The sequence below is a fragment of the Sturnira hondurensis genome, unplaced genomic scaffold, assembly GCF_014824575.4.
Source record: "Sturnira hondurensis isolate 20B ecotype Veracruz unplaced genomic scaffold, ASM1482457v3 Scaffold0001221, whole genome shotgun sequence".
NCBI classification, from domain to species: Eukaryota; Metazoa; Chordata; class Mammalia; order Chiroptera; family Phyllostomidae; genus Sturnira; species Sturnira hondurensis.
In genome coordinates, this window is record NW_028073852.1 from 2,307,778 (window position 1) to 2,323,633 (window position 15,856).

At 59.6% G+C, this 15,856-nt stretch overlaps 1 protein-coding gene and 1 long non-coding RNA gene across 4 annotated transcripts in view; one reads left to right on the top strand and one right to left on the bottom strand.

Moving 5' to 3' along the window:
* Nucleotides 1-1,487: 1,487 nt before the first annotated feature.
* LOC119003251 (uncharacterized) lies at nucleotides 1,488-3,427 on the bottom strand. Of its 2 annotated transcripts, none has more exons than XR_005069914.1 (3): nucleotides 3,261-3,427; nucleotides 2,034-2,102; nucleotides 1,488-1,693 (listed from the first exon to the last, which is right to left on the bottom strand). It is a non-coding gene; the product is annotated as an uncharacterized LOC119003251 (long non-coding RNA). The 2 variants fall into 2 exon arrangements; XR_005069913.1 differs by having other exon boundaries at nucleotides 2,034-2,107.
* Nucleotides 3,428-3,677: 250 nt separating this feature from the next.
* USP36 (ubiquitin specific peptidase 36) overlaps nucleotides 3,678-15,856 on the top strand; it is a 31,372-nt gene continuing 19,193 nt past the window's right edge. The window contains exons 1-7 of one of the 2 annotated variants that reach the window (XM_037064312.1): nucleotides 3,687-3,770; nucleotides 4,286-4,319; nucleotides 5,906-6,064; nucleotides 7,707-7,970; nucleotides 8,490-8,711; nucleotides 12,728-12,838; nucleotides 13,438-13,540. In XM_037064312.1, coding sequence (XP_036920207.1) covers nucleotides 7,718-7,970; nucleotides 8,490-8,711; nucleotides 12,728-12,838; nucleotides 13,438-13,540 — 689 coding nt within the window. In that variant the 5' untranslated portion in view covers nucleotides 3,687-3,770; nucleotides 4,286-4,319; nucleotides 5,906-6,064; nucleotides 7,707-7,717. Of the gene's footprint in view, nucleotides 3,771-4,285; nucleotides 4,320-5,905; nucleotides 6,065-7,706; nucleotides 7,971-8,489; nucleotides 8,712-12,727; nucleotides 12,839-13,437; nucleotides 13,541-15,856 lie in introns of both variants that reach the window. The other variant, XM_037064321.1, reaches the window with a different exon arrangement.

A 15,856-nucleotide genomic window follows, 5' to 3' on the forward strand; every position in this document is an offset into this window, starting at 1 on the left:
CATCTCCCTCGCTTGATAGACAAGGAAACCAGGCCATGGGAGGGAGTCACTTGGTTGCCCAGACGGGCCCTGCAGCTGGGGTTTGAACCCAGGCAGGGGCAGACTCTTAGGCCCAGCTCTTCAGCACCCCACCTTCCTGCCCTCCTTCCTCAGCAAGGCTGAGGATGACAGAGCCTCTTGTGCAGACGGGGCTCGGGTCGCATGTCTCCCATCCAGTGGGGACACCTGCCTGACACTCACAGACAGGTGAATGAGATGCAGTGCTGGCCCTTAAGAATTGTGGTCAGAGAGGAAGAAGTGCAGGGAATGTTCCCACTGAATGTCTAAGTGGGATGTGCAGGCCAGCCCAGAGCAGTACCAGCCTATGGCAGCGATAGAGGAAATCCAGGAAGACTTCTTGGAAGGGGGTGATTCCAGAGGTGGAATCACCTGGCTGAAGGGTGAGTGGGAAAGGGAATTTTAGGCCAAAGGCAAACCTGAGCGTGGGGCAGACACAGCCTGATTGGGGCCTGGGGGGCACTTGGGATCCAGGGCAGGGCAGGGAGTGCCTGGGGATGAGGGGAGAAAGGCAGGCAGGGGCCAGCCCCCGGGGCCATTAGAGACCAAGCAGAGGAGCTTGGCTTTCCCGTCAGCATCCAGGGGTGTGGTTCCATTTAATAACACAGCAGAGGACGCAGGGAGCTCTAGCTGGATGAAAGGGAGGGAACGGTGTCAGGAACATGTGAGGTAGAAGGAGCAGAATGTGCTCCGTGATGACCTACATGGGCAGTGAGGGGACAGGAGCCCGAAGTGCTGGCTGGGCAGGCAGTAGCTGCTGTGGTTTCTGTCCCTATCAGTCCAGGTCCACACCCACCCTGGACAGCCTTTACAGCGGGGTTCGGGCTGAGGGTGGCCACATCCTGGCAAGAGACACGGGGGGGACATTCTGAGATACTCTGAACTATACCACAGCAGCTAGAGAGGGACCAAGAGGACTTGTCAGTCTGTTCCTGGCTGGGGACCAGCTGACAGAGGCGCAGCCACACTCCTCCTCCATCTGCTGGAACTTCAAATTAACGTCCGGGCGCCATCCCCACGGGCTTCCTTAGCCCTTGAACTCCAGGCCCCTCTGCTTGCTGTGCACACGGGGCTTTCTGGCCGGCTGTGTCACATAGCAGATGACCTTCTGCAGACTCTGCTGCCCGGGCTGGCTCCACTTCACCCCTCCCACCCATTTGCCTACGTTAGCCTGTCGCCAAATTCTTTCAGCCAGCTCACATCTTCCTCCCTCCTCCCCCTGCCTCAAGAGGAAAAATGCTTGTTTTTTCCACCTGGCTGGGCAGCTGGCGGTTTGCACTCCATGCCCCAAGACCAGTCTTTTCGCCTTGCATTTTTGGCTCAATAAAACTTTTTTCAAGACTTTCAGCTTTGGAAGTTCAGTTCAGTTTTGTTTTTGCTTAACAGAAGAAACTCCCTCACCAGCCAACCAGGGCACACAGGAAGCTGTTCGCACCTCCAGGATGGTGGGACAGAGGCAGCAGATGCCCCCTGAAGGCCGGGAAGGGGCCGTGGGGAGAGGCTCGGGCCGGTGCCAGAAACACCCCTCTCAGCAGAGGGGAAGGGATGGCCCTGCTTCTGCTCTCCTCTGCCCTCAGTCTGGCCAGTGTGCCCGAGCGGCCAGGCAGCCTGGACACTGGTTCACGCACGAGGCGGCCTGGAAAGAGATGAAAAGGGAAAGCGTTTGCCCTGAGCGCCAGCGCCACAGCCGCGTGGGCAGAAATGGAGCGGTGGTGTGGGGAGGGCGGGGCGGCGCTGTTTCTGGGCATGGTGAGTGTGGGGTGCTCCGGGGACCTCCAGGGGGCTGTCCAGGAGGCACGTCCCGGAGCCCTGACTCCACAGGTAGGGCCAGAGGGCCGCCTCTGCACGTCTGGCGCGTGCCAGCCCCCGCCCCCATTGTGGCGGTGACAGTAGCACTGGATGTGCTCTCACGGTAAGTACAGCTGTTGCTTCAAAGAAACCTGCACGTCAGCTTCCAAATGGTTGTTTCATCTTACCGGCGCAGCGGTCTGACGGAGGGTCTCTGAGCTCCCCGTTCTCTCCAACATCCGGTCTTTTCATTTCAGCTGTTCTAGAGGGAATGGAGCAGACCTCATGGTGGTTTTAACGTGCATTTTTCAAGCGACCTCTCAGCTTGAGCCCTTTAGGAAGGACTTTCACGTGGGCCCATGTGAACGAGGGAGGGTGGCTGCCAAAGGCCCCTCCCAACGCCTAGGAAATAATGTTCCCAAGCAGCTTGCAGGCCTTTCAGGCTATTTCCTTGACATCTCCTAAGAACTTCCAGGTTAACCCTCAGAGCCGGAGGTAACGGTGTGAACTTGGAGCCTTCAGACACCTGCGTCAAACCCTCAGATCACCACCACCTGTTTGTTGGGATCTTGCACACTCAAGTTCTGCATCTGTAAGATGCAAACCATATCGTTTGGTAGGTTTGCCAGGAGGATCAAGTCTGACTGTGCGGGTAAAGGGGCCAGCTGGGTATTCCTCAGCAAGGTAGTAAATGCTGTCGGTTTTGTTACCAGAATTAAAGAGATGCTGAACATTATCATTATTTCAGAGGAGGAAACTGAGGCCCGCAGTTAAAGTGTCCAAAAAAAATCCTACTTAGGACATAGTTAGAATAAAACCGGAGTTACTCACTTCCGCCAGTTGCACCCTCTCCTCTCTGCCCCCCACTCTTTAATCACTCATTCACACATTGCATCAGGCCCGGAATAGTGAAGACTGCCTGTTTGAATCGCTGTCTCACGCCGCAGGGACGATTCACACCAAGGGCTCTCAGATAGGGGAGAAAGGCTGGCTCCTAAGGGTTTGTTTCTGCTCATTCGCTTTTCCAAAAAACACCGATTACATGGTGCAGGCTGTTCCAAGGACACTCCTCCCTCCGTCCCCACTCCCCACCTGAAGGACCACAGAGGGACCTGAAGATAGACACAGCACATAGGGCTGTGTACACAAGTTTCGCCTTTCGGGAAAAGCGTTTATTCCCACCCTCTGCTTCTCTGAGAATACCACCAGAGGTCAGGCTAGGAACTGCTCTCTCCACCTGCCCGAGGCCAATGAAGCTGCTTCAAGGAAAACGGGTATCTTTATACAATATTCAGTATTGCAAAAGCAGTGCGTATTTGCATTCTCTCAACCAACGCCTTAAGCAGTCGTCACGGGATGACCTTTTGGAGGAAGAAAGGTCAGGGAGTTTGCCCAGGGCTCGCTCGCACCCCCACCTTTCCTGGGCAGGCTGTCCGCATCGCGCCGGCCTGTCTCGGTCACTGAAGGCCCTGATGAGGCCCAGCCCTTCGTATCACTGCCCGAAAGCAGTGAGACTGAGGGGCAACCGCACACAGCCCCAGGCGGGGAAGCCCCCCGCGCCCTGCGCGCGCCGGACCCGGAAGTGAGAGTCTCGCGTGTTCTGCGGGAACCAGCCCGGCCGGGGGCGGGGCTTCTGCTATGCGTGCCTGCGCCATCGCGTAGGATGGCGCGGCCGCAGGATGGAGAAGTGACGTTTCCGGTGCGTAAAGCTGTGGGCGGGCCCAGGGAGTGGGGCTGAAACTAGCCCCTCCTCTTAAAGCTCTCCGGAACTTTTTGCGTTCTGCAGCACGGGCAGCGGGCTGCGGTACCTTTAAGTGTCGCCGTGACACGTGTGTGAAGCGCTAAGGGCCCGGATGGTGAGTGTGCGGGGCCCGAGCCGAGCAGACGCCAGCGCCGCGGGCTGCAACGGGCTAGCCCAGGGCCCGGTAGGATGGGGCCGAGTTTGGGTGGTGCTAGAGTCAAGGGAAGGCTGCGCGTCCCCGCTAGGCCTGCTGCGCTGGAAACTGCGGCCCGTCGCGGGCGTACCCGGGGGACGATCCCGGGAAACGTGGGCGCGTGTCCGTGAGGGCTCCCGGGTCCACGGGGAGGGTCTAGGGCCGCCCGGTCCGCGAGAGGCTCGGGGGTCCGCGGGGAAACGTAGGCGCGTGTCCGTGAGGGCTCCCGGGTCCACGGGCAGAGCCCGGGGCTGCGCCATCCGCGGGGAGGCCCTTGGTCCACTCTGCGGCCCCCCGCGAACCCCGAGCCGAGGTGGAAGGGAGAGCTGCCCCACAGGAGCCCAGGCGGGCAGGAGGCAGTGGCCTGCGTCGCTGTGGGGCACAGTCGTTAGGCACAGAAGCATCCTTTACGCAGGATCTGGCCTTGCTCTGAAATGGTTTAAGTCAAAATTGGGGGCTCTGTTCTGTTGGGCAGCAGAGCTGAGACCGAATTTGTTTACCTTTAGTAAGCGATATGGAGAAGGCTCCTCCTTGGAGAAGGTAGGTAACCTTCCTCATGGTCGTCGTTGCGGTCACGGGGCATGTGGGTGTTTAAAGTACCGTTGCTTGGATGAAGTACTGTTGGGTCTCCCCTACGGTCTTAGCTAGAGTAGCATCCTCAGAAAGAGACTTTCTGTAAGGAATGCGAGAATCGGGCCTCGGAGGAGAGGCACGCGCAGCTTGCCGGGCACTGGTGCTCTGCGGTAGAGCCTGGAGGCCCCCCTACCGGCGCCCCGGGGAGGCCCAGCCAGGTCCCTCCGAGGCCCCTCCCCGCCTGCACGTGGTTGACCCTGTGAGTCTCAGTGCAGTGGCTCGGTGGTGGGAAAGCCAGTGCGCTTGCACAGAGTGGCGTTCTTTTCGAGGGCGCCGTGTCCGAGCACTCCGGGGGTGGAAAGGGACGCGGAGGAGAGGAGCCTTACTGGAGCGGGGGACACCTGAGCGCCTCCTTCCCCGGTTTTGAAGCGTGTTTGTGGAGCCTGCACATCGGAGGAAGTGCTGGCGGTAGGAGGACATCCTTTTCTGTGTTCCCACACCTCAGAAATCATTTTTACATGATTGCTTACTGTGCCAGGGGAAGCTGATGATGTGGAGGTTGAGCTTTCCATCAGAACTGGAAAAATGATGTTTGTCCAAAATCTGACTCCACTGGGAGAGGTGGGCTATGGGATGGGTGCTCTTTGAGTTACTCGGGGTTAATTGGGTTGGGTCTCCCGACTTCTGTTCGAGTTCTGTTCGTCCTCTGGCTGCTCGGTTCCCAGGCACTCGCCCTTCACGTCGGTCGAGGGTGAAGTGCTCGCCTGTCCCCACTGCCTGTCCCCACTGCCGTGCGAGTCTCACTGCAGCAGGGACACTGGGGGGCGGGGGGGGGTTCCCTGTGTTTGGTGGTGATGAGCTTGTGCTCAGGGATGTGAGGCACAGGACGTACCTGAAACTTGCTGTGAAGTCCTGTGGGGACAGGAGAGGAGTTGGGACGGCCCTGCAAAGCAGTCATTGTTGACACCAAGTAAGGGGACAAGGCATCCACCAAGCCCATCTCTCCACGTGTGAGTGTCCAAACATCTTCGCACTGAAAGGTTTTAAAGCGCCTCAGTTTTCTGTGATCACGGTGATCGCAGGCGGTGATCAAAGGGACAAGTCCATGCTGAGCAAAGAGAAAGTTTGGCGATGCTCATTTTCCCTTCGATTACGTTTTTTTTGGGGGGAGGGTGGTCCAGTGGTTCATGAGATCTGAAAGCGGGAGGTCATTCTCAATTGCCTCTTTCTCGTTGGAGTGCCGTTTGGACTGGAGCTGCCTGGAAAACGTGGTTGGGGGGAGGGCGTTCCCACCTTCCCTGGTCTTGTCACTAACACAAAAGTTTACAGGTAGGGCAGGCAGCGTGTTTTCATATCACGCCGATAACTGGTTTGTAGCTGGTTACTCAGCTCCCCTCCCACCTCTTCTGGGTCCACGCTGCCACTGTTCCCCAGCCCTGGGGCAGACTGTTCCCTATTGGTGTTTGGCCTTCCTGCTCCACACCGCACCTCCGGGTGGCGCTGATAAGACAGTGGGAAGAGAGCCAGCCTCACGGGTGCCCTTTATCCCACAGGTTCTGACTCCTGTCCCAGACAGCACGCTTGCAGCTTCCGTGGTTTAACGAGCCAGAGACGAGCACGCGTGTTTGCGAGCTCAGCTGTACCCGGCCCCATCTGGCCGAGGACCTGACCCCATGCTGCAGCAGGGGCGTGCCCAGGGTCACACGTCCCAGGTGAGCCTCATGGGCTCTGGCTCCTGCCTGTGACCCAGCCTCCGTTTTTCGGTGTGCTGACTCTTCGTCGGTTCCCTCAAAGAGACCTGCTTTTGTTTCCTCAATTCAAAGAAGAGGTGCTTCTTCAAAAATGAGTTTTATGCCCAGGCCAGGTGGCTCAGTTGGTTGGAGCGCCATCCTGTACACCAGAAGGTTGTGGGTTTGATCCCCAGTCAAGGAACATCTGGGAGGCAACCAATCTGTGTTTCTCTTTCACTCTCCTCTCCCTTCCTTCCTCTCTCTCTAAAAGCGATAAAAAAACATGTCCTCGAGTAAAGGTTTAAAAAAGTATTTAAAGACATAAGTGTTACAAGTCTGTGCTCTGCAGATGTGTTGCTAGACAGAGACTTGGCCCATGTATGAAATCATGCTTAACAGCGATAAACCGCCGGGCCCTTCCCTGGAGCGGGGTTTGGGGCGCACCCGACTCGCTGGTGCTGCTGTGGCCGCTGGGGCCCTGTAGGGGGCACCGTTCTTCTGACAGGAGCGACCGGTGTAAGGGGCGTGTTTCTCCCACAGTGATTCAGGGAGCTGCCAGCTTCCCCTGGGGTGTGAGGGGAGAGGCGGGGGTGGGGGGGAGAGGTGGTCCACATGACTTAGCCATCAGAGGCGATGGGTTTCCTGTTTGTTACAACTTCTGTGGCTGCCCCCCCAGTGTCCACCCTTGCCCAGGGCTGCTTGTGCCCACGGACATCACGCCCACCTGGGGCACAGTTTTTGTCTCTGCTCCGCAAGGACTGAGAGACCAGTGGAGGGCACGGTGCACGTACCCGGAGCATACAGGCGGCCATGTGCCAGAGTCCGGGGCCGTGCTGTCACTTTGCTTCTGTCGAGGCATCTTGCGTTTGCTGTTGGGCCCCGGCTCCGGCTCCGTGGCTCCGTGCCTCCTCCGCAGGTGACCCACACAAGCCCCGCCCCCTGCGCACCTCCAGGTGTAATTGCAGGCGCAGGGTGGGCCCGCAGTCTGTCTTCATTCACTGGAGCTGCACCCGTAAAGGGCCATGTCAGCAACCTGAGACTTGCTGGGCGTCGGCATTCTCACGCCGAGTCTTCCGCATCCTGTGTGCACGTTAGGACGCAGCACGTCAGTTTGGTGCAGCCGCCTTCCACGTGTTCAGTGGTCCTGTGTGGCCCGCGGCCTTCCATTCGGAGAATGTGGATCTGGGCAGACAGGCGTGTCCCTCTGACCTGCCATGTTTAACTCCTTGTCACGTGGATTCGGATGTGTGACCTAGGGTCTCATGAGAACTGGTGTCCCTGGCTTTGAGTTGGGACCCCATGGGCACCTTTGGAGAGGAAGTTGCACCTGGCACAAAGTCCACAGTCACTTGTGGGGGAGATGCGTGCCCCAAGGCCACCTGAGCTCTGGGCCCCCGTCTGTCTGGTGCGCTGGGGGAGGCAGCCCCTCCTTTTGAGAGGAGCCCCAAGGGCTGCAGTGGCCACCGAGGGCCCCTCACATCTCATGCGCCCTAGGCTTGGCAGCCACCCAGGGAAGCTTGCATGTGGCTGGTGTCCATAGAGACCAGAGTGGGGCTTTTCCGAGAAGCGCCTTGTCCCTGGGGCCTGGTCATTCATTGCTCTGTGTCCCCTCTTGTCCCGGCAGTGACGCGCACCATGCCAATCGTCGATAAGTTGAAGGAAGCCCTGAAACCCGGCCGCAAGGACTCGGCCGACGATGGGGAGCTGGGGAGGCTCCTGGCTGCCTCGGCCAAGAAGGTCCTTTTACAGAAGATCGAGTTTGAGCCGGCCAGCAAGAGCTTCTCCTACCAGCTGGAGTCCTTGAAGAGCAAATACGTGTTGCTGAACCCCAAAGCGGAGGGAGCCGGCCGCCACAAGAGTGCGGAGGAGCCACCGGCCAGGAGACAGGGTATGGGTGCGTCGTTTGCTGGCGGAGAGGGCCACGCTGCGTGTTGACGGAGTAGGCGGATGGAACACTGACCGGGCAGGAGGGGCGGGAGTGGAGTGTGGTCGGAGAACCGTGGGTTCCGTGTGCAGTCCGTGGGTTGAGTGTGTGCGGTCCGTGGGTTGAGTTGTGGAAGTGATGATGTGGGGTTGGTCCAAGAGGGATCCGTGTCCTTAGATTCCCTGGGCGCGCGTGTATTTAACCAGGTCCAGCGGGGGCTTGGAAACAGGAAAGAAGCGGGCGGGCCACATAGGGCCCCCTGAGTCTCTCCCCCCTCAGCCGTGGAGGGGCCCCGAATCCCAGGCCCACGCAGTCTGCAGGGTCCGTGGGACGGCGAGCCTTCTGCTGGGCCTTGGCACACTTCCGGGAGATGGGACACCAGTCGGCCTCGGGGGCCATGCCCAGACGGGTGCGTGCGCGGTGTGCGTCTGTGGTCTGCCCCACCTAGACTGCTGCTGTCTCCACTTTGTTCCCATCTCCCAGGCAGCGAGCACCAGTGTGACAGCGGTGGTGACGGTGTCCCCGCCCCTCAGAAAGTGCTGTTCCCTGTGGAGCGGCTGTCCCTGAAGTGGGAGCGCGTCTACCGTGTGGGTGCCGGGCTGCACAACCTGGGCAACACGTGCTTCCTGAACTCCACCGTGCAGTGCTTGACCTACACGCCGCCGCTGGCCAACTACCTGCTCTCCAGGGAGCACGCACGCAACTGTGAGTGGCTGCCGGGGGTGGGCTCTGCGTCCCCGGGGCTGCAGCCGGCTGCCGACACAAACCCATGCGCAGGCGGCATTGCCACGCACGGCCTGGACGGAACTCAGGGTGAAGTTCAGGACGCCTGGTAACCACTGAAAACTGAACTTCAGTGTGCCCGCTGCGGCAGGCCGTGAGAATGAGCCACCCACTCAGGGTGGGGCAGTGTTCTTCCCGGAACACTGCTCCTAGACAGAAAGCAGGGTTCTCCTAGGACACCCACACACACAGAGGGGGCAGTGCAGGTTCGCAGCGTGTGTGGGGGAGCTGCACAGTCGTCAACAGGGGACAGTACGAGAGTAAAACCGTTGGCGTGTGCACAACTGTGAACCTCTTTCTGCTCCGCCCTGTACATGTCTCCATCATTTTATACACCTACTATTCCAGTGTTTTATCAACAAAGAGAGTAAATTGGTTGTTCAGAGTCTCCCCATGAAGAAAACCCAGACTGAGATGGTTTGCGGGTGAGTTTATGAGATTTTTAAGCACGAGATGGTTGCCGTGGCTCACACACTCTCCCGGGAGCGGGAAAGAGCAGCCCTGCGTGTTCCAGAGGTTCAGCTGGAGGCTGAGAACAGCGCAGGTGAGAAGAAGGGATCACAGTCTCCTCTTACTCACGAGCACAGATTGCGCAAAACACCAGCCAATTCAATAGCCTTTCAAGCACCGTGAGCAAAGTGTGTTTGTCTTAGGAGCGCCAGGGTGCTCCACCGCAGAGCGTCCCAGGGTCCACCCGTGGGTGGGGTGGGGTGGGGTGGGTGCAGCATGGTGCTTGAGAACACAGCATGGGGCCGCCTGCTGGGTCTGCCTCCAGTGCCGCGTCCGTGAGGACGCCGCCTGGCCTCCTGGGACTTCCCATGCCCGATCTGCACGGGGGCCACGCTGTCCCCCTCCTAACGCTGCTGGCCTTACCTGAACCACATGGGCTGCACAGGGCCGGCTGGGTGCATAGTGTGTTCCTGTGAGTGGGCGCCCACTTCACCGTCTGAGTGACTGTTACCATCTTAACAGAGCGATAGAGGAGTCGCCTGGAAGTAGAAGCCAGAAAGCACTTTTGGCCAAACCCCCAGCCAAGCAGCAACAGAAGGGAGTTTTTCTTGATACAGGAAAACCCGCAGGACAGCATCTAAGTAGAAAAGTATTGGAAGCTTGCCCTTTAACCTGAGCGGTGAACCGAGGATGCCGTGGTCACCACTTCCTTCCGAGACGGCCGGCCCCGGCCGGAGGGGTGACGCTCTTGTCACGCTCCTGCACAGACAAGCGAAGGCATCTGTAGACAGGTTAGAAAGTGGGCCGCCCTACGGGATCGGTGACATCGATACACACAAAGTAATTAGATTTCTCTGCACAGAACAGGTGAAGAAGTTGCTATAAAACAATTTCTAGAAGCCACAAAAACGATACGAAGTATAGAGACCTAAATTCACCCTCACCGACAGATGTCCGGGATCACCTGCCTGCCCGGAGGCAGGTGCCGCAGAGGGCTCGCGGGCGTGCAGGCTTTGGTTCCCCCCACCGAATGTAGCGAATGTCGTTAACGTGGCTGCAGCCGGCTCTCACGTCTAGATGGCAAAGAAAAGTGAAGGACCAAGGACCACCACGACACTTCTGAAGAAGGGCCCCAACTCCAAGGTCTTCCTGTGACAGTGGAGAAATGGTCGCGTGGTTGTGTCGGGTCACGGAGAGACACAACTCATGGAACATACGGAGACCCCAGGGGCATGTGTTTGGAAATGTGGTGTTGACCTGCCAGTTTTCACGTACGCGATATGTGAGTCTCCATTTCAAATAAACAGAACTTAAAAAACCCACTTGGGTTCACATGTAAGAACAATATAGAGTCCCCGTTCCGTGGCACACGCTCGCACAAAGGACCGGGAACCTGGCATCCAAGGTGACGACTGTGGGTAAACTTCGTGGGACCCTGGGCGGGGACTCAGCGCTGGCCACGCCTGAAGACGCTGGTGCCCTCCACTGCCCCCTCGTCATCGAGAACTTTTTTTAAAAAAATATTTTGTGTATTTGTTTTTAGAGAGAGGTGAAAGGAAGGAGAGAGGGTGGAAGAGAGAGTGGCAACCAGTGTGTGGTTGCCTCTCATGTGTCCCTGACTGGGAATCGAACCGGCGACCCTTTGCTTCACAGCCCCACGCTCAATCCACTGAGCTACGCCAGCCAGGGCTCGTCGTCGAGAACTTGTGTTTGTGAAGAATTCTTCAAATTAAAAGGCCAGCGGGGAGCCCCAGGGTGGGTGGCAAGACCTGGGGCGCAGAAACCAAGCACAAGTGCCAGGAATAAGTGAAGAACCACAGAACGGACGAGGAGAAGACAATGAGTAATTTAAAAATAGATAAAAATCGTGGACAGGCAGCTTCCTGAAGAGGAAACCCCTGGAGGCCAAGAAGCATTGGGAGAGATGCATGCCCTCACCAGTCCCCTGGTGCCGATGACCCTGGTGGGACGCCGCGCCCAGTGGTGGTGCCTGGCGTGGGGGTGGGCTGGAGGGCACGGACCAGGGAGACCTTCTGGGTCCCCCTGGGTTGAACGGGCACAGCCCAGGCAGGTCGCCCTTGGCCTCCGGCGAGCCTGGTTTAGTTGCGTGTTTTGCTTGAAGTCTCAGAGCCCACTGAGGACCCTCTGTGCTTTGGGGAACAGCCTGACGTTGCCTTAGAAACAGTGGGCTGCCCAGCGGGTCTGTAGAGAAGCGCCGTTGTGGGGAAACCAGGAGCCCATGGAAGCAGCGGTCTGTGAGGTGCCAGCGTGGGAGCCGAGGGGCCCTGGCGACCCCAGGTGGCGGAAGGAGACCTCCGTGACCTGCCTCACCCTGACACATTCATAACTAGGACTGTGTGTCACCAGGGGTTTGGGAAGCCCTGTTTTGAGCAGTGCTGGCTGGAAGTGCTCCTCGGCCTGTTTGAAAATGGCGCTTCCCAGGCTGTAGGCGGCAGCACCTCACACGGCAAGGACAGGCGCAGGCGGCAGCCACGTCCACAGCGGCGTCCAGCCCTGGGGGCCCAGGTTATCTTCGGTGCCATGCACGCCCTGCCTGACCTTGCGCCTCCCCCACCCCCCACTGCTCTGGTTCACAGCAGATGTAGCGGAAGGGTGTGTTTGGAAGGGTCGGGAGGGCTCTGAGCGGGAAGCCCGGAGCCCGCCTGCTGGTGAAGGCGGCCAAGCATGCAGTTGTGGGCGTCCTTCCTGGGGGGCACTTCGTACAGACACTGGTTAGTGTGTTTCGTTTTTGTACAGACACTGGTTAGTGTGTTTCGTTTTTGTACACACACTGGTTAGTGTGTTTCGTTTTTGTACAGACACTGGTTAGTGTGTTTCGTTAGGAAAGTAAAGCTCTTCATGGCGCGGTCAGCGCACACACGTTACATTAAAGACATGGAAACACACGGCCCACGCTGAGTCCCGTGTCCAAGTGCACGCGGCATGCAGCATGTTCACGCTGCTGTGCAGTTGTCCCCGAGGAACACTCACTGCCCCCCCCCCCCAGCCCCTGGCACCCACCGTCTCCTTTGTTACTGAGGGCCTGGCCCCTCCAGGGACCCCGAGTGGGTGGATCACAGGATTGGCTCACGTGTGCCGCCGCTCCGTCGCTGGTGTCGAGGTGGGTCTAGGGGACCGGGTAACCGGAGCTGCCGCCAGGCAGAGCGGCCATGAGTGTTGACTCGGTGTTAGGAGTGGTGTCTGCCTGCAAAGGCCATGCCGTGTGCAAGACAGCCGTGTCCTCAGCACTGCGGGACACACTGCCCTCCGGGACAGGTCCCAGATGCACATGAGGACACAGCCACAGGGCTGTCCGGGATAGCGAGGTCTCTGGCAGTAGGGACAGGAGGGTGGTATCCCTAGCTGGCGGGCACCCTGCACTGCGCTTGTCTGCTTGTCCTGGGCCTCTGGCTCCCCGAGCCCTCCCAGCTCCCTCTCTCTGTCATGTGGGAGGGGTGCCCTCACGTCACCACCTGTCCCTCTCTCAGGCCACCAAGGAGGCTTCTGTATGCTGTGCGTCATGCAGAACCACATTGTCCAGGCCTTTGCCAACAGCGGCAACGCCATCAAACCCGTGTCCTTCATCCGAGACCTGAGAAGTAAGTGGGTCCAAACTCCTGCCCATTGGCTCCACAGCGGGACAGGGGAGGGGGCGGTGGAGGAGGGGGACACGCCCGGAGGCCTCGCAGGATGGTGACCTGGTGGGTGCCGTTGGCAGTGCACAGCTAGGGGTTGTGCTTTCCTGACTGCTGTGGCCAGAGTCCATGGGAACGGCTGTAGAGTGGGGTCAGCCAGGCTGGGGGCAGGGGGGCTTTGCATGGGCCTGTGAGCAGGAGGAGAGCTGGGCCGTGGGAGGCCTCCCCTGCTGGTGACCCCATGCTGTCCAGGTCGGGCGTCCCTCCCACCCAGCAGAGCAGAGAGGTGGCTGGTGCTGGGGACTCACATGGGGTGCAGCATTAACCCCTCAGTGTTGTGCTGGCTCTGGGAACACCGGTGGGTGGTGGATTCCGAGTCTCAGTGCGGGGCATCCTGGGGCATCCGTGCCCGCTGCTGGGTGCAGAGGGTCGGAGCCCTCTGTGTCACTGCAGAAATCTCTGCCCCAGGAGCCGGGAGGGGCCATCATTGCTCGGAGCTCTTCCCCTCCCCAGCCCTTTGCAGAGGCCCCCTCCCGTCTGACCGCCGCCCCCTCCCTCCGCAGAAATTGCCCGGCACTTCCGCTTCGGCAGCCAGGAGGACGCACACGAGTTCCTGCGGTACACCGTGGACGCCATGCAGAGGGCCTGCCTGGGCGGCTGTGCCAAGTACGTGCCTCCCTCGCCACCCATCCACGTTGAGGGCGCCGCTGGCCCTCAGCCTCTGCCTGGGGTCCCTGCACCTGCCGGAGTGCAGCAAGGGTGCATGTTTTCCCCGGGGAAGGCGCCTCCGGCCCCTGCCCCAAGCCCAGGGCGGGGTGGCCACACTTTGTCCCCACACCCCAGTCGGGCGGTGGCTTCAGCTGATCTGGGGCCTTCACCATGGAGGTTCCCCATCTTCTTGAAACTGCCCTGTTGGTCTGGTGCAGAGGACAGGCAGAAGGGGCCAGATGCCTCTGGGAGAGCGTGGGAAAACGTGCGGGAATGTTTGTGGGTAGGGAGTGGGTCATTTTTGAGGCATCAGTCCATCCAGTGACGTTTCCTAATTTCACATTTGAAAGCTTGTGACACATTAACAACTTTGGGACCTTTTGTGAAACAGTCAGTCACCAAGGCGTTTGTATCATGCCTGGGCCTGTGGGTTCAGACAAAACAAACAAGCAGGAACCGCGTCCCGTTCCGTGGCCCGTGCCGGAGTCCGAGGCTGGGAGCAGGGCTTGAGCTGGGCGGTTCTGGCTCCCCGGTGCTGTGGAGGGATCCAAGGAGCTGTGCCCAGGGTCCTTCCCACACCCCAGGGGCTCCGAGCTCTCCGGCAGCAGGAGGCCTCCCGGGGAATGTGGCTGGGCCGGCAGGCCCACAGAGGCAGGTGGGGTAGGGGTGTGACTTCCTGTTCTGCAGGTGGGTGCAGCCCGGCTGTGCAGTGGGCGGAGCCACCTGGGAGCTCTCAGGACCTGACTAGCCCTGACCCTGTGCCAGGCCCCTGAGCCGGCCTCTCTGGAGGCAGGAGAATCGGGGAGGGAAGAGGAGAAGGGTGGGATGGGTGAGTTTGGGGTTTGGGCTGAGCACGGGGAGGGGTCTAGGTTTGTGGTTCCAGCAGTAGGTAGATGTGGTGAGCCATGCATGGTGCATGCAGGGTGCAGGCGCTGCTGGAGCTATGGGGGTCCTGTCGGGTGAGCCAGGCGTGACTGGGCCCTGTGCAGGGGGGTGGACTCTTGCTGAGGCCCATTCATGAGGAAACTTGTACTGGTCTGCAGTGAGGGAGAGAAGAGACGGGCACAGGTGTGAGCTCCGCACAGACTGACGTGTGCGGTTCAGTGGGCGGGTGGGAGGCCCTTCTGCTTTGTCCCTTCGAACTTGCGAGCCGAGTGTTGTATTTCTGCTCCTGGGGCCTCCTGGTGACCTCCCGGAGCACGTTCTCTGGGAGGCTGTGACAGGGCGTGCCCGGGCTGGGCCTGAGTTCTCTGTGCGTCTGTCTGTGAGCCCCGGGTGGCCAATCCGCTGCTGCGTGTCCCCTGGTCTCGGCCCGTCCCCCGCACTTCCCGGAGTTGCTGCCCGCCCTGTGAAGGCAGCGGTTAGGCAGTCTCAGCCCCCAGGTCTCCTGGAGACTGGCAGCTGCTGGTGTCGCAGGCGCCCTCCTGTGGCCCAGGCAATGCTTCGAGCTTGGCCTCTGTCCGCCCCGTTGTGGAGTGCGGTGCTCCTGGCTGAGGAGAGTCTGGCTGGCTTGTGGGCCAGTCCAGAAGCCTGCCTCTTCCATCAGCAGGTTCAGCCCCTTCATGGGGGTCGTCGTGACTGATGGTGTTGGCTTGGCTGTTTTGTTTTGCTTTACGATAACTGCGTGAAGCGTGTTGGCTGTGTTTCCTTCTCTGCGTGATTTGTCTCTGCTCGTGTATTTCGGTATTTAGGAGGACCTGTTTACTCCTAATTCTTGATCCCATTGTTTCTTATTTTGTTGAAACAGACAAGATTTGTCCATGTTCCCCCCACATCGGGCCCTCCCTCTGCTTCCAGGTCAGCCCACAGCCCACCCCATACCGGGCTGGGCTGCCTTGGTCCCCCAGCCCGAGGCCAGTCCCAGCTCCTGGCTGTGTGATGTTAGCATTCGATGTTTGGCTCAGAGGCCTTCAGGACCTGATTCTGTTCTTCACAGTCCAGTGGCTTCACTAGAAATGGCCAGAGCCGGTTGCCGCTGGCCACTTCTCCCGGATACCAGGCAGCTGGCCAGGGACAGGGGGTGACTGCTGAAGGCCAAGTGGGACTCTGTGGACGGGAGAGCGTCCCCACCGGGCAGCTCTATGGCAGGCGGCTGAGGCCCGCCCCTCCCCACTGCGCCCCCATCAGCTCGGCCCTGGAGACGCTCAGCAGTAAGCCAGGCAGACGCCGTCGGGCTGTGGGACGCGCCCCCGACCTGGCTTCTTTGCGAACTTTACATGGTCCGTCCTCCGTCACCAGGGAAGGTGACCTTGCTCTGCTGGCATTGCCGCTGAT